Source organism: Hemitrygon akajei, chromosome 5 (assembly GCF_048418815.1).
Source record: "Hemitrygon akajei chromosome 5, sHemAka1.3, whole genome shotgun sequence".
NCBI classification, from domain to species: domain Eukaryota; kingdom Metazoa; phylum Chordata; class Chondrichthyes; order Myliobatiformes; family Dasyatidae; genus Hemitrygon; species Hemitrygon akajei.
In genome coordinates, this window is record NC_133128.1 from 76,644,519 (window position 1) to 76,661,476 (window position 16,958).

The 16,958-nt window shown below is 41.1% G+C and overlaps 1 protein-coding gene across 4 annotated transcripts in view; it reads left to right on the forward strand.

The window, feature by feature from the left end:
- LOC140727894 (mitogen-activated protein kinase kinase kinase 15-like) overlaps positions 1–16,958 on the forward strand; it is a 136,581-nt gene that overhangs the window by 53,248 nt on the left and 66,375 nt on the right. For all 4 annotated transcript variants that reach the window (XM_073045829.1, XM_073045830.1, XM_073045832.1 and 1 more), the window contains exons 6-9: positions 209–379; positions 5,486–5,598; positions 8,350–8,509; positions 14,405–14,555. In XM_073045829.1, the coding sequence (XP_072901930.1) occupies positions 209–379; positions 5,486–5,598; positions 8,350–8,509; positions 14,405–14,555 (595 nt within the window). The remainder of the gene's footprint in view (positions 1–208; positions 380–5,485; positions 5,599–8,349; positions 8,510–14,404; positions 14,556–16,958) is intronic.

Here is a 16,958-nt window from a genome sequence, read left to right on the forward strand (position 1 = left end):
CGGCATCCTCCGCCTTCCTTTTCAGTACTGAAGAAGGGTCTTGGCTCAAAACGTCGACTATTTATTTCCATTGATGCTACCTGATCTGTCGAGTTCCTCCAGCATTTTATGTGTATTGGTTGGGATTTCAAGCATCTGCAGATTTTCTTGTATTTATGATAAAAATAAAGGTCTTTTTGACTTTAGTTGCTTTTTTTTCGCTTTGTAGGCGGAATCAACAGGGTGACAGAGAAAAAGCCTTAAGAGTAATGCTTGGGGTCCTGGAGTCATGTGACCAGCCTGCCCCCGATATGTACTGCCTGTGTGGAAGAATTTACAAAGACCTCTTTCTCGACTCGTACTGCAAAGATGTAATCAGCCGAGATAATGCAATTGAATGGTAAAAGAAATCCTCAAAACCTCAAGGAAGAAGCAATGGCAATCTTTACCGTAGGGAATTTTCTTTAATATAACGTGGGTGAATGTTAGCCTATACATTTCACTGGAAAAAGTAAAAAAGCAGGGTATTAATTTCGGTGGTGACAATGGGATTCAGAAGGACCTGGGTATACATAGCATGGAAACTTAACATGAAGGTAAATGCGACATTTGAAAAGCTTATAAGAAGTGCACTGTGAGCATGAGCAGACTACACTTCTAATTAATGATGATCTTATCCGAACGTACATATTTTTGTAATTTATTTTTTATTGAAATTCAGCATCATACAAACATTTCCATAAGATGTATTTCAGAAACTGTATGTATATATCATATATTCATGTTTGTCACAGATCTCCACATAGTATTTATCTAGTATATATATCATATATATCTAGTATATATATGATATCTAGTATATCATAGTATATATCCACTTATAGAAAAGAAAGAACAAACAAAAGTAAAACTATGTACAGGTAGGGAGTGATCTCTTTTTTTTACAACATAATCATAAAATACAACATAAAATTTTGAAGAGCCTTGCCAAAAACTGGCAGGATGTGCATCCGCAGATTTTCTTGTGTTGAGGTTGTTTTCTCTGGTTAGTTAGTAGAGAAGTAGAGATTACAGTGTCTCAAACAAGACATCAGCCATTCAAAGCTGAGAGAAGTAGAAACCTCTACATTTAAAGAGCTGTGAATCTTGGAAAATGACTCTTTTGGAAATCGTTGTCTGTGTTTTACTGACTGGTGGTTTTTTAAGGGAAAAAGGAAAAATGTTAAGGGAAACACTGAGGAGGAAAAGGCAGGTAGTGAACTCAAAGTTCAAAGTAAATTTATTATCAAAGTTCATATATGTCACCATATTGTATACAACCCTGAGATTTAAATCTAAGAAACACAAAAGAATCAATGAAAGACCACCCCCAACAGATTGGACAAACAACCAGTGTGCAAAAGACAACAAACTGTGAAAACATGAAAGAGAAATAAGTAATAATAATAAATAAACAAGCAATAAATATTGAGAATATGAGATGAAAAGTCCTTGCAAGTGAGTCTGTAGGTTGTGGGAACAGATCAGTGATGGGGCGAGTGAAGTTATGTGAATTTATCCCCTCTGCTTCAAGAGCCTGATGGTTGAGGGGTAATTACTGTTCCTGAGCCTGGTGAAGTGAGCCCTGGGTCAAATTTGCCTTCTTCCTGACGCAATTGCAAGAAGAGAACATGGTTTAGATGGTGGAGTTGCTTGTTGATGAATACTGCTTTCCTGTGACAATGCTCCGTGTAGATGAGCTCAACAGTTGGTGGGCTTTACCTGTGATGAACTGGGCTATATCCACTACTTTTTGTAGGATGTTTCAGTCAAGGGCATTGGTGTTTTCACACCAGGCCATGATGCAACCAGTCAGTATATTCTCCACTACATGTCTATAGATGTATGTCAAAGTTTTAGAGGTCATGCTGAATATTCACAAACTTCTACGGAAGTAGAGGCACTACCATGCAGTTACATATTGAGCCTAGGATAGGTCTTAGGTGAAGTCCTTCACTCGGTGAAGTGCTAACGCCAAATAACTTAAAGTTGTTGACCTTCTCCATCTTGGATCTTCTGATGAGGACTGGCTCATGGACTTCCAGTTTCCACCTCCTGAAGTCAATAATCAGCTCGTTAGACTTGCTGACATTGAGTGTAAGGTTGTTGTTGTTACACCACTCAGCCACATTTTCAATTTCCCTCCTACATGCTGACTCATCGCCACCTTTGATTTGGCCAGTGACAGTGGAGTCGTCAGCAAACTTAAATATGGCATTGGAGCAGTGTTTAGCCTCACGGTCATCGGTATAAAATGAGTGGAGCTGGGAGCTAAACACGCAGCCTTGTGGCGTCCCTGTGCTGATGGAAATTGTTGTTGCCAATCCGAACTGACTGGGTGAATTTGGGTTAAAAGGTCAATTTTGATATTTTTGACCAATGGGGCAGTTTTGAAGGAATAGGCAGTTCAGCTCCCATTTATCTTCTGTTACAATACACTTTTACTATACTGTATTTACCAGTATGGCTGTTCATGGCCCCCTGTTCTGTCACAAAGAGGCCAAATGCAGGTTGGAGGAGCAACACCTCACATTATGTCTGAGTAGAAACAACCTGATAGCACAAACATCAGTTTCTCTAACTTCTGGAAACCACTCCCCTCTATTACCCCTCCACTCTTTTTTTATTTATCTTTCATTCTGGTAACCCTGTCATTCCTTCTCTTCTCCTTCCCCACCCCTCATGACCTGCCCATTACCTCTGTTTCCCCTCTTCCTTCCCTTGATTCCATGGTCCACTGTCCTTTCCTATCATATACCTCCTTCAGCCCTTTACCTCATCCACCCAGGCTCTCACATGATTTCCCCTTCCCTACCCACCAACATTCCTTGACACCTGACCTCATCTATCACCTGCCAGCTTGTACTCCTTCCCCTTTCTCATCTTATTCTGTCGTCTGCCCCCTTCCTTTGCAGTCGCAATGAAGGGTCTCCCCCTGAAACTTCAACCGTTTATTCCCCTCTAGACACTGTTTGACCTGCTGAGTTCCTCCAACATTTTGTGTGTGTTATACTGACTACTTTTATGTTACATGCTTCAGCGTGCAGAACTATATAAAGCAGAAGGAGTCAAACATAATGTTTGAGTTAGATTGTTCTCCAAACTTGGCAATTTACTTGCTAAATGTTTAATCACCATGAGAAGAGACATTATCAGTGCTTTATTGATTGCAGTTTGTCCTCCAAATGCTTGGCCTTTATAGTATAAAGTATATAAAGGCCAAACACGGGTATTGCCAACAGGCTCAATAAGCTGATTAGGAAGGCTGGCTTTGTTGTAGGAGTCAAACTGGACACAGTGGAGGCTGTGGTAGAACAAAGGACCCAACAAAAAATCCTGGCATTTCTGGGCTATGCTTCTTACCTTGGCCGAACAGAGAAGCATTTTTAGTAATAAACTAAGGCAACTGCACTGCTCCAAAGAGCGCTATATGAGATCATTCTTACCCTTGGCCATTAGGGTCTATAATGAGTCAACCTATAGCCAGGGATGTGATGACACCCTCCTTTTAGACTGTTTGTTGTAACTTATTTTTTATTCTTTCTACTTCTATTATTTATATCTGTGTAATTGTAGTGCCATTGTGACACTGTGATTTGCTTTGGGATGAATAAAGTATCTATCTATGATGTCTCCTCACATGGTGATGAAACACTTGCCAAAATCAAAGAACAACTCAACCCAACCATCAACCACGTGAGCCACACATCTTCTGAGTTATTTCCAGTCGCACTGAATGTTCGGAGGAACAGAATTTCTGTAATTAATGACTTTATTATAATAGATGAGAACCACATTGTAAAAAAAAACTCTAAAATAAAACAAGTCGATATGCAGGAAACCTGAACTAAGAGCACAAAATGTTGGAAAAGCTCAGCAGGACAGGCAGTGTCTATAGTTGGAGAAACAGACGTAGCATTGCAAATCTAAGATGCTTTAACAGGAGTAGGAAAGGGAGGTTACAGGGTAGTTTTCAATATTTCCTTTGAAGTTATAACGTCCATTAAAACCCATTGTCAATAATATTCTGCAGAATGATTGTAATGGATTGTAGGTGAGCACTCTCTCATTGTTGAATCCTTTCCAAACACTGAAGCATCTGCAGCATCTCTTTGCTTCCTCGCAGAAAAGAAGAACATTGTGCTGCTATATATAAAGGATATGCAGTGCATTATTACCTACGGCACCATTTTCAACAACCTACAGCAACTTTCCTTTTGAGCCATACTGTATGTAATAGATTTTGAAAGCTATTATTGACTCTTCTCCCACAACTCTTCTGGTCTGTGCATTTCATATCAGAAAATATATTGATCTAACACCAGACCTAAAGTTAAGTTGAGAGCAATAAAGCAGCTTAAGTAGAGTTATTGACCAGTCATGCATACAGAACAATTGTGAATGACTGTTGAAGAACATCTCTGAAAGACCCAGAGGACATGGATTTAATGTGGTAAAAGAGCCAATGATGGCACAATGAATAATTGGCATCTAGAATGCACTGTTTCACTGGGTGGGGGAGGTATTTTCAATCATGGCTTTCAAAAAGGAACCATGTCAGAGTATGAAAATAAAAATCAAAATACTGGGCTCCAGGGAAAAGGGCAAAGATTATTAGATTTGAAAATCTGACTGATCTTCCTCTGTGACCTTGCAATTCTACAGCAGGTGATGATGCCCAGATACATCCTAGACTGCACTGGGACACATCATCAGTGACGTAACCTGCAGTCATCGGATGTTTTGGGTCTGTCAACATCAGACACTCTCGCCCAGGTGACCCAGCCGGGGTTGATCAGGCCCTGCTCAGTGTCCCAGCAACACTGGTCCACAGGCCACACCTCTGATCCAAAGCCGTCTGGAGGCTCACTCAGCAGCCATAATGGTGGCCCTGATGGCTCTTTTCTTTGCAGTCCCCAGAATGCCAAGGAGAGTAGATTCTGCACAGTGAGCAGCCGGCGAAACCTCCACACCCCACCTTGATAGGCTTGCAATGTGCCCTTCACCCCTGTCTCTGGTAAATCCTTGTGAGAGACGTCCTTAAACTTGATATCTATTTCATTAATAGGAGCATGGGCTTGAACGGCAGGGGTGTGATTGACAATTGGGATGAAAAATGCCTGTATGCCAACTTGATAGAAGTATAAGCTTAAAGCCAGATTTGTTATTGGATTTGTGAATAGGCAGGACCAAAATATATTGTACATTCACACTAGCTGCAGTCTACCCTGATGAGTGAGAACTTCTATAAATTGCTTTATAAAGTAGTTACATACGTATCAGAATACTGTGTATATCTGACAGCTAAGTGTTGACAAATCTGTGTTCCATTCTCTTTCAGTTTAATTACATTCTAAGAGCTTCTTGGATCCATCTGTAAAGTGTTGAGTGCCCAATGGTAGTTTTAGGGATCAGCATATGCTGTCCCTTTTATAATTGAATAATAATTGTTTCTGTTAATAATAAGGTACTGCAAAGGCTTTGAGCTCCAACCAACTCTATATTCTGGCATTAATTTGGCAGTCCTCCTAATCGCTGCTGGCCAGCAGTTCGAAAGCTCAATGGAGTTGAAAAAAATCGGTAAGTCCTTCACCATGAATTGTCACTGCTTGCATTTATTCCCAATCAACTTCTTGAATTCTACTGTCATTAAGCAGTTCTGAGTTACAAAACAAGGCAAAAGGAAACCAAAAATCATTGAAGATACTATTCAAGGTTTTTTTTCCTGATGACTGAAGATCACAGATGTGTATATAACTTCTTATTTTGATGCCTATACCTACCGGCAGGTCAGAGGGATCTTTTTCCCAACATTCTTCTCAATCCTTCAGCTCCAGTGCTGCATATGGTCTCCAACAAACTTTCCTGCAGGAGTGGAGCCAATCTTCACAACTAATGGAAAGCTGTTTAGCCGTTGGCTACACACCACATCCAGGTCATCGAGGTGGGGTAGGCGTTCGATGTCGGCACATGTCCACGGGCTGAGCTTCGATCCATTGTCAATATTTTCACTGAAGCACAGAAAAGCTTGGGTGGTACAGTCTACTCCACAGCTGCATGACAAAGATCCTGTGCTAGTTCTGTCTGTATCAGGCTGACTTCCAGTAATAAAGATTGACAGTGAAATCACAGATCTGCCTTTTGGAGAAGGCAGATGTTAATGATGAAATTTGCCAGCACAGCATTGGGTCAATTGAAGAAAAGGGTATTTGAAGATCGAGATCAGACCCAGCTTGAAACTCATGTTCTAATAGCCAGCAGTGATCGCTGCCCTCTTAAATACTTTTGATACCTAAATTACCTATAGTAAACTACTCACGGCACTAGAAAAATACCCAACATTGTTTGTACTAATTTGACTAAACAGACATTGGCAATGTCCTCTCCCAGGCCAACATCTCCAGCATTGAGACCCAAGTTGTTCTCATTCAGTTAATAATGGGATCACTTTGCACATCTCCAGATTCCAGAAACACCTCTATCTGAACTTTGCCATTGGAAGAAAGGAAGAGATTCGTAATATGCTCAAGACTTCTTTGGAAAAGTGCTGCATTCGTGCTGTCGATTGGGAATCTCTGGCTCATGATGGCTCAGAGAATAGTGAAGGAACATTCAGGATGCTATTGAGAGCCTTGAGGCTTTGCATAAGCAAAAGAACTACCAACCACCCACCTACTGATCCCTTCTGTCTTCACATGCCAAATCTGTTGAAAAGTCTGTGGTTCCTTTGTTGGTCTCATTAGTCACCCCATAATCTGTTAAACTGAGTGGAAGTAAGTTGCCTTTGATCACAAGGGACTGCCTCAGGAGAGAATGAAAGCGGCAGGGATAATGAATTGATGCATGACCATAATGTAAACAGGTGCCCCTCATGTCAGTGAATCATATCACAATATCCCTTGGTTTCCCAAATATTGAAAGTCTATTGACAGTTTTGGTAAATTCACTGCCCCTCTCAACTCCCCTTTACTATCCATCCCAGGTTTCAGAATAGAGCCATAGAGTCGTGCATGGAAACAGGACCTTCAATCCATCTTGTCCCTGCTGAGCAATGCACCCATCTGAGCTTGTCCCATTTAGTCCATATTCGTCCAACTTGTACCAATCCGTCCACCTGTCCAAGTGACTTTTATTTGTTGGTTTTGTAATACCCCACTCCAACCACTTCCTCTGTCTGTTCATTTCACATACACACCTTGAAGAAGTTGCTCCTCCGATCCCTTTGAAATCTTTCTGCTCAATTTAATCCCTTTTAGTTTCCAGTTTCTTTCCTCTGGGGAAGATGTCTGTGTACATTCATCCTATCTATGGCCATCATGCCTATATTGAGCAGTTTTGGGCCCCTTGTCTGAGAAAGGGTATGCTGGCATTGGAGAGGGTTTAAAGGAGGTTTACGAAAATGATTTGGGGATTGAAAGGCTTGTCATATGAAGAGCATTTGATGCCTCTGGGCCTGTACTCAATGAAATTCAGCAAAATGAAGGGTACCTCATTGAAACCGAATGTTGAAAGGCCTCGATAGAGTGGACATGGAGAGGATGTTTCCTGTGGGGGGAGGGGAAGAGTCTAAGACTAGAGGGCACAGCCTAGGAATAGAGGGGCTCATTTTAGGACAGAGATGAGGAAGTATTTCTTTAGCCAGAGAGAGGTGGCTGTGGATGCCAAGTTATTGGGTATATTTATGGTAGATGATGACGGACTCTTGATTAGCCAGGGAATGGATGGATATGGAGAGAAGGCAGGGGATTGGGACTGGGAGGGAAATTGGATCAGCCATAATGAAATGGCAGAGTAGACTTGATGAACCAAATATGCCTGCTTCTGCTCCTATATATTATGGTCGTATTGTCTCTATAAAGTCTCACTTCAGTTTCCTATGCACCAAGGAATAAAGTTCAAACTTGACTAAACCCTCCCTATAACCCCTTAATCCCTGGCAATGTTCTTGTAAATCTTCTTTCCAGCTTAATGATGTCTTTCCTGTAGCAGGTTAATGAAAATTATATACTATAATCCAGGTAGAGCCTCATCAGTGTATTCTACAATATCAATTCTATGGCTACCATTTGTTATCAGGGCAGACAATGGTCAAACATGGAATATTTTTAGTATTTATAGTTCAATGATAAATGAATGGTTCAGATGCCATTAGAAAGCTGCTTCATTCATTGTACAAATCCTCTACAGACTCACAGCTGCACATAGGAGTAATAAGGATTATTATTATTATCTTTAGTAGAGGCAGCCTCCCTCATAAGGGCATTAGTGATAACAAGAATGTTAGCATTGGAGTACCTGTTGCTTACATTTATTATCTTACCTCATGGACAGGCGTGAGATTAAACAGTCTGCTGGGGAGAAAAGGGAGTCTGGATAAAATGAACAACTACTATGATGTGGGCCATTTCTTCACTGTCAGCATGTTGGCCAAAGACATCAACAAGGCTGTACTGGCAGCAGAGAAGCTCTTCAAACTCAAGTCTCCTTTCTGGTAAGTGAGGAACCAACACTCATATTTCATTATGTCCCTGAATAAACTTCATCGGAGTTATTCTGAGTGACCACTACGAAATTCAGTGGGGCTATTTTAAATTAAGTGAGAGAAAGAAATGGTCAAAAAAATCAACCATCATTTAGACACCACTTTCCTCAATGTTGTTATTAATGGTATGTAGTGTCAGGAGAGGTGAGGTTGTAAAATGACTGAAGGAGGAGCAAGTCTAACATGCCTGTGTTGATTTATGTACCAAGCTAGAAGTGTTCTTCTTCTACTTCTTGGGACCTTAGCTCTCAGCGGAGCATAGACCATTGATGACCTCCTATCTCCATCGTCCAAAATTGCTGGTATGTTGGAATTCCTCACTGTTTCAGGAATCCATGGTATCCACTGTCCATGGGATTGGTTTATACAGTTTCACCAAAGCCCTGTTGGCCGGCCTTGCCTGTTCCTATCTCTCACAATGGGGACGTAGGGTTGGACTTTGAGAGGCAAGCTGGTAGTTAGATGGTACAAAATAGGCAAGAAATTTGTTTCCATGGACTTCATTGAAAATCAGGACAGCTTAAAAACTAGCTGCTAACTTATCCCTCATGTAAAGTCAAAACCGTAGCAAGGCAATGTAGAAAGCAAAACTACAGGTTTGATAATGTTCTGAAGGAAGCTTCTGCTCACTAAGGTTGGGAACATTCATTTAAATTTGTTTGCAAGGGTGATTTCAGGTTATCTAATCTCATAGTAAGTTACAACCAAAATCGTTCAACTATTTATCAAAAATTGTTGACTATTGTTCATCATCGCCAATGGTGCGAGACAATTAGACCATAAGACCATAAGATATAGGAGCAGAAGTAGGCCATTCAGCCCATCAAGTCTGTTCTACCATTCAAGAATGGGCTGACCCAGTCATTCTCACTCCCTTGCCTTCTCCCCATAGCCTTTGATGCCCTGGCTAATCAAGAACCCATCTATCTCTGCCTTAAGTGCACCCAATGACTTGGCGTCCACAGCCGCTTGTGGCAAGAAATTCCACAGATTTACCACTTTCTGACTAAAGTAATTTCTCTGCATCTCTGTTCTAAATGGTTGTCCTTCAATCCTGAAGTCATGCCCCTTTGTCCTAGACTCCCCTACCATGGGAAATAACTTTGCCATATCTAATCTGTTAAGGCCTTTTAACATTTGGAATGTTTCTATGAGATCCCCCCTCATTCTCCTGAATTCCAGGGAATACAGCCCAAGAGCTGCCAGATGTTCCTCATACAGTAACCCTTTCATTGCTGGAATCATTCTCGTGAATCTTCTCTGAACCCTCTCCAACATCAGTATATCCTTTCTAAAATAAGGAGCCCAAAACTGCACACAATACTTCATATGTGGTCTCACGAGTGCCTTATGGAGCCTCAACATCGCATCCCTGCTCTGATATTCTATACCTCTAGAAATAAATGCCAACTTTGCATTCGCCTTCTTCACCTCCGACTCAACCTGGAGGCTAACCTTTAGGATATCCTGCACAAAGACTCCCAAGTCCCTATGCATCTCTGCATTTTGAATTCTCTCCCCATCTAAATAATAGTCTGCCCATTTATTTCATCCACCGAAGTGCATGACCATACACTTTACATCATTGTATTTCATTTGCCTCTTTTTTGCCCATTCCCCTAAACTTTCTGCTGGCTTTTTATTTCCTCGACAGTATCTGCTCCTCCACCTATCTTTGTATCATCAGCAAATTTAGCCACAAATCCATTAATTCAATAGCCAAAATCATCAACATACATCGTAAAAAGCAGCTGTTCCAACACCGACACCTGCGAAACTCCACTGGTAACCGGCAGCCAGCCAGAATAGGATCCCTTTATTCCCACTCTCTGTTTTCTGCCAATCAACCAATGTTCCATCCATACTAATAACTTCCCTGTAATTCCATGGGCTCTTATCTTGCTAAGCAACCTCATGTGCAGCATCTTGTCAAAGACCCTCTGAAAATCCAAGTACACCACATCTACTGCATCTCCTTTGTCTACTCTGCTTGTAATTTCTTAAAGAATTTACAGTAGGTTAGTCAGGCAGGATTTTCCTTTCAGGAAACCATGCTGGCTTTGGCCTACCTTGTCATGTGCCTCCAGGTACTCCGTAATCTCATCCCTAACAATCGATTCCAACAGCTTCCCAACTACTGATGTCTGGCTAACAAATCAATAGTTTCCTTTCTGCTCCCACCCTTCATAAATAGTGGAGTAACATTTGCAATTTTCTAGTCATCTGGTACAATGCCAGAATCTATCGATTCTTGAAAGATCATTGTTAATGACTCTGCAATCTCTCCAACTACTTCCTTCAGAACCTGTGGGTGCATTCCATCAGGTCCAGAAGATTTATCCATCCTCAGACCATTAGGTTTCCTGAGCACCTTCCCAGTCGTAATTTTCACTGCACATACTTCACTTCCCTGACACTCTTGAATGTGCAGTACACTACAGATGTCTTCAACTGTGAAGACTGATGCAAAATACACATTCAGTTCCTCTGCCATCTCTGTGTCTCTCATTACAATATCTCCAGCGTCGTTTTCTATTGGTCCTCTATCTACCGTCGACTCGCTTTTGCCCTTTAAATGTTTAAGAAAGCTCTTAATAGCTTCTTTAATATATCGCCAGCTTCCTCTCATAATTCATCCTTTCCTTCCTAATGACCTTCTTAGTTTCCTTCTGCAAGTTTTTAAAAGCTTCCCAATCCTCTATCTTCCCACTAGTTTTGGCACATATCAGCCACAGAAGTGTCCTTCCATTCGGAAATTTCTTCTTATGTGGAATATCTGTCTTGCGCATCTCTCATTTTTCACAGAAACTCCAGTCATTGCTGCTCTGCTGTCCTTCCTGCTAGTGTCCCTTTCCAGTCAAGTTTGGCCAGTTCCTCTCTCATGCCGTTGTAACTTGCTTTATTCCATTGCAATACCAACACATATGAATTTAGTTTCTCCTTCTCAAATTTCAAAGTGAACTCGATCATTCTGTGATCACTGTTCCCTAAGGGTTCCTTAACAAACTCCCATATCACCTCCGGATTATTGCACAACACCCAACCCAGCACAGCCGATCCCCTAGTGGGCTCAACAACAAGCTGTTCTGAAAAGTCAACCCTTAGACATTCTACAAATTCTCTCTCTTGAGGTTCAGTACTGGCCTGGTTTTCCCAATCCACTTTCATGTTAAAATCCCCAACGATTATCGTGACATTGCCCTTCTGACACACCTTCTCTATCTCCTGCTGTAATCTGTAATCCACATCTTGGCTGCTGTTTTGAGGCCTGTATACAACTGTCATTAGGGTCCTTTTACCCTTGCCATTTCTTAACTCAACCCATAGAGACTTTACACCTTCCGATCGTATGTCATCCCTTTCTATTGATTTAATATTATTTCTTATACACAGGGCCACACTTCCCCTTTTGCCTACTAACCTGTCTTTCCAACACACCGTATATCCTTGGACATTCAGACCCCAATGGCAGCCCTCCTCTAACCAAGTTTCAGAGATGGCCACAACGTCATACTTACCAATCTGTAGCTGAATTTCAAGATCGTCCATTTTATTTCTTATGTTGTGTGCATTCAAAGATAACACTTTCAGTCCAGTATTTGTTGCTTTCTGTTGTAAATCATCCCACTAGCTGTAATTATGCCTCATCTCTTGCCTGTCCTTTCTATTACCTCTGTTGCATGTTATTTTTGATTTATTTCTGTTTTCCTCTTCCTCAGTCCTATCTCTCCGGTTCCCATCCCCCTGCCAAATTAGTTTAAATGCTCCTGAACAGCTCTATTAAACCTGCCTGCTAGGATATTAGACCCCTTTGGGTTCAGGTGTAACCCATCCTTTTTGTACAGATTGTGCATCCGCCAGAAGAGGCCCCAATGATCCAGGAACCCGAAGCCCTGCCCCCTACACCGGTCTCTCAGCCACGCATTAATGTGCCTGATCATGCTATTCTTGCACTCGTTAGCACATGGTACAGGCAACAATCCTGAGATTACTACCCTGGATGTCCTGCTTTTCATCTTCCTACCCAACTCCCTGAATTCTTCAGGACCTCCTCCCTTTTTCTACCTATGTCATTGGTATCAACAATGTGCCAAGACTCCTGGCTGTTCACCCTCTCCCTTCAGATACACTGCACCTGACATGAGACATCCCGTACCCTGGCACCTGGGAGGCAACACACCATGCGGGTATCTCTGTCAGGTGACAGAACCTCCTGTCTGTTCCCCTCACTATGGAATCCCCTCTGACTACCGCATTCCTCATCTCCTGCTCTCCCTTTTGCACCACGTAACCAGGCTCAATGCCAGAGACCCAGTCACCGTGGTCGTCCTCTGTCAGGTCACCCCCTCTCCCCATGAGCGTCCAAAATGACTAGAACCATAGTTTCTAAACGTCTGACTTGAAATGACAGTGTTTGCAGCCTTTTTTGTTTTTGTTGCCATTGTTGCCAGGAGCTTTCTACAGCACATTAAAACTAAGAAATTACAGTGTTGGAATGGTCAATACCTGTAACTTTCATCAGTAAGCCATGGAGCAGTGTAAGTGAATGAAATGGAAGAGTCATTCCTATTGCTAGCAACAGCTAAATTTACCATCAGAGACTGTGAAATAATGTTATGGATGCTTTATAGGAACTACAAAGAAGTTTTTGTAAGTAGTTCATTTTACTTGGTTTTAATGTTGAAAGCTATGACCTGGGAGAGCAGGTGTACATAAGTTTGTCTTCTTCGCTGCACTGACAGGTTCTGAGTAAAAGGTTTGAGTGTTCTAATTGCACGTACTTGCTTGCTGCTTTGATGTAGGAGAAAACGTGGAGGGTGCTGAGAAATTGATTAGAACAGTGTTGAAGATAAGATTATATATGGGTGACACGGTAGCATGGTGGTTAGCAGAACAGTTTACAGTACCAACAACATGGAATCTATTCCTGCTGCTGTCTGTAAGGAGTTTGTACATTCTCTCTGTGGCCATGCAGGTTTCCATCGGGTATTCCAGTTTCCTCCCGCAGTCCAAAGCTGTACTGGTCGGTAGGTAAATTGTCCTGTGATTAGGCTAAGGTCAAATCCAACGTTGCTGGGCAGTGCGGCTTGAAGGGCCTATAAAAAAATAAAAAATAAAAATCCTCTATTGGGCAGATTGGCCTGTGAAGGCAGTTTATGTATTCCGTGTTTGCCTCCTGGCTCAGAGCAACCTTGAGGGTCATATTTCTGTGCCATTTGGTGTGTATCATTAGGTAATTAGAGGAACAGGACAATTCTGCATTTTTGTGATGATACCAACATCAGAGTGATAGAAACATTCAGTTTTATAGCATTCCTGAGCAGGGTGTAACATGTAGTCCATTCTTAACTCTGTCACCTTTCTTATCGCCAAACAATACAGGTTTGTGATCATTTGCAAGCTATTCTTTGCTCTAATGCTATAAGTTGCTGTTTTGTATATGCCATCTATTTGTTTATTGGACAATATCATTAGTAAGTACTTTAAAAAACTGAAAGATAGATAAGCCAGGTTTAAAATTTACCTAAGTTAAAACAAGTGATGGACATCTGAAAAGTCAGGAAATGACCAAAAGATCTAGGAGCAGTTGTGCAGAGAACAGCAGAGTTGATGTTTCCAGTTGATGAACTTTCATTGTTATTAAAATTATTTTTTTAATAATTTTTATTAAAATTATTCTCTTCTCAAGTGCTGCTTGAATGTTTCCAAAGTTTGTTGCAACCTTGATCTCCAAAGTTGAGAAACTGACTGAAGATGTGGCATGTACTGTAAATGTGTCAATATTTATCAAAAAGCACTGCACAGCATCACTGAGCTGTCTTTCCTCCTCTTTTATTTTTTCAGGTACTTGAGATCCGTAGTTCAGAACCTAATGTTATTGCAGCAATTCCAGAAGATGAACAATGATCATTCCCCCAAACAGGAGTGTCTCAATTTCTGGATGGACATCATTGTGGAAGCAACTAAGACCAACAGCACTGGATTACGTTTCCCTGTATGAAATTTTATTTAATCTTGCTTCTTTGTCACCTGTCTAGTCTGAGGGTAGGGATTCTATCTCGGATATAGCATCCACTCACTATTGCTCTACACCCATTAGTGGAAAGCAAACACAGTTGGTCAGGATTGGTAGGTTGTGACATTCACAAGAAGACAACATCTAGAAGTGAACGCTGGATAGCAGTAGGCACCTTCCTAAACGCAAACACACCAAAGTTAATTGGACTGACCGGCCTTGGTTAGAATCATAGAGTTACAGAAAAATACAGCACAGGAACAAGCCCTTCGGCCCATCTAGTTCATGCCAAGCCGTTCTGTAGATTCCTCTATGACATGGAGGTACAGCTGCAAGGTGAGGTAACCCATATTTGCTTTCCTTACTCCAGAAGGAGATTGTTCTTTTGTTGGGAGAGCAGCAGCTTTAATATAACATTTAGCAATGATTTGAATGATTCTTCCAGCAAAGTATTCAAAGCTCATCAGAAATAAGCTAAGTTAGCCAGACGTATACCAGATTCATGCAAGCAATTCTCAGCACTCCTCTGGGGATTAAGCCCGAATCAGAAATTGGTCCATTTGTGTCTTTTTTTTTTCCATTTGGATTTATTGTGTTGAATTCCAAGTGATCCTCAGAATTAACGTACAAGTAGAATTTCCCCTGCTTTTCCTGGTCTGATTTTGCACAGTGGCACTTTTGCTGGAGAGTAGAGATCAGTTGTAGCTTTTGTCTGCTTCTAGATAGATAGATAGATAGATACTTTATTCATCCCCATGGGGAAATTCAACATTTTTTTCCAATGTCCCATACACTTATTGTAGCAAAACTAATTACATACAATACTTAACTCAGTAAAAATATGATATGCATCTAAAATCACCCTCTCAAAAAGCATTAATAATAGCTTTTAAAAAGTTCTTAAGTAGTTTACTTAAATACATTGAGTCCTAACCCCGGCACTATAACATATCTTACTCCTGGTGGTTGAATTTTAAAGCCGAATGGCATTGGGGAGTATTGATCTCTTCATCCTGTCTGAGGAGCATTGCATCGATAGCAACCTGTCGCTGAAACTGCTTCTCTGTCTCTGGATGGTGCTATGTAGAGGATGTTCAGGGTTTTCCATAATTGACCGTAGCCTACTCAGCGCCCTTCACTCTGCTACCGATGTTATACTCTCCAGTACTTTGCCCACGACAGAGCCCGCCTTCCTTACCAGCTTATTAAGATCTTCCAGAAGTACTGGAAGCTGCTGAATGAGCTGGCCCCTGGCGTGTAGCTGGATTAACGTTTCATGTTAATGAAGGTCAGATATCGACCACCTTATTAGTTGGTTTTGGTTCAGTAATATCACTGCATCATTAATACTCTGGGCCACAACAACAGGCAGTTTTAAAACACAACCTTTGAGTAGTGGAAGCAGCAAGTTACGTTTGTAAATAAAAATAAAAGAAATAGAAATGAGAGTAGACCGTCTGGCCCTTTGTGTCTCTTCTGTCATTCAGTAAATCTAAACCTATCTTTTATTTTAGCCCTGCCTTGACCCATATCTCTAATGGCCTGCATGTTTTTAAGTTTTCTACAATGCTGCCTAACTCGTCTCACTGTACCAGGACACTTTCCTTCACTACCAACGTTAGAAACTAAGTAATCGGTCTTGTTAAACAAGTTCCCTCCATGAGAAAACTGGTTTGGTCTCTGAAAATATGCCAAGGTCATTCTCACATACTGATGCATTCCATGGTGCAGCAAAGAAAATCTAGACCAAAGAGTTTAACACTGGCCTTGTTTGTCCTTCATTTCCCTTAAATTGGAGTTCGAACTGAGCTACCTTTCTGAAGCATGTAAATTTCCACTTTGAGTCTCCCATGAAGAGAAAGGAGATTTCACAAGAGAAACATGTGATCCATAAAATGATATCACGCGTACATATTACAGTTCAGGAAATGGCAGGTATCTGGCTGTATAGAAAGACTACAGTTGCTTTCAGAAGCATTCATTCCTTTTTACTTTGATATTTCACCCTTGCAGATCACAGTGAGATCAGAATCCAGACCAAAAGAGAAAATGGCAAATACTAAATGTGACCTAGAATATATAAAATGGCAAGCAAATACTGATACAGCATTGAAATATTATATCTGGACCGATTATTCAAACATCACACCAGCTGTAGTTTATGGATATTAAAATATGAATTGTGGTGAAGTTTAAAGCAATTTCACAGTTCATTCATATGACAACATGGTACCATTCAACCATTTCCATTAACACACAATGTGTAGTGCTGCTCCCTCAAAGCTCCCATACTTTGGCGATTGCTTGTGTGAAGTTTAAAAGTTTTGTCTGTGTGGAACTCCCCTGGTGCTCTGATATCCCAAAGGGGTAGTTGCTATGGTG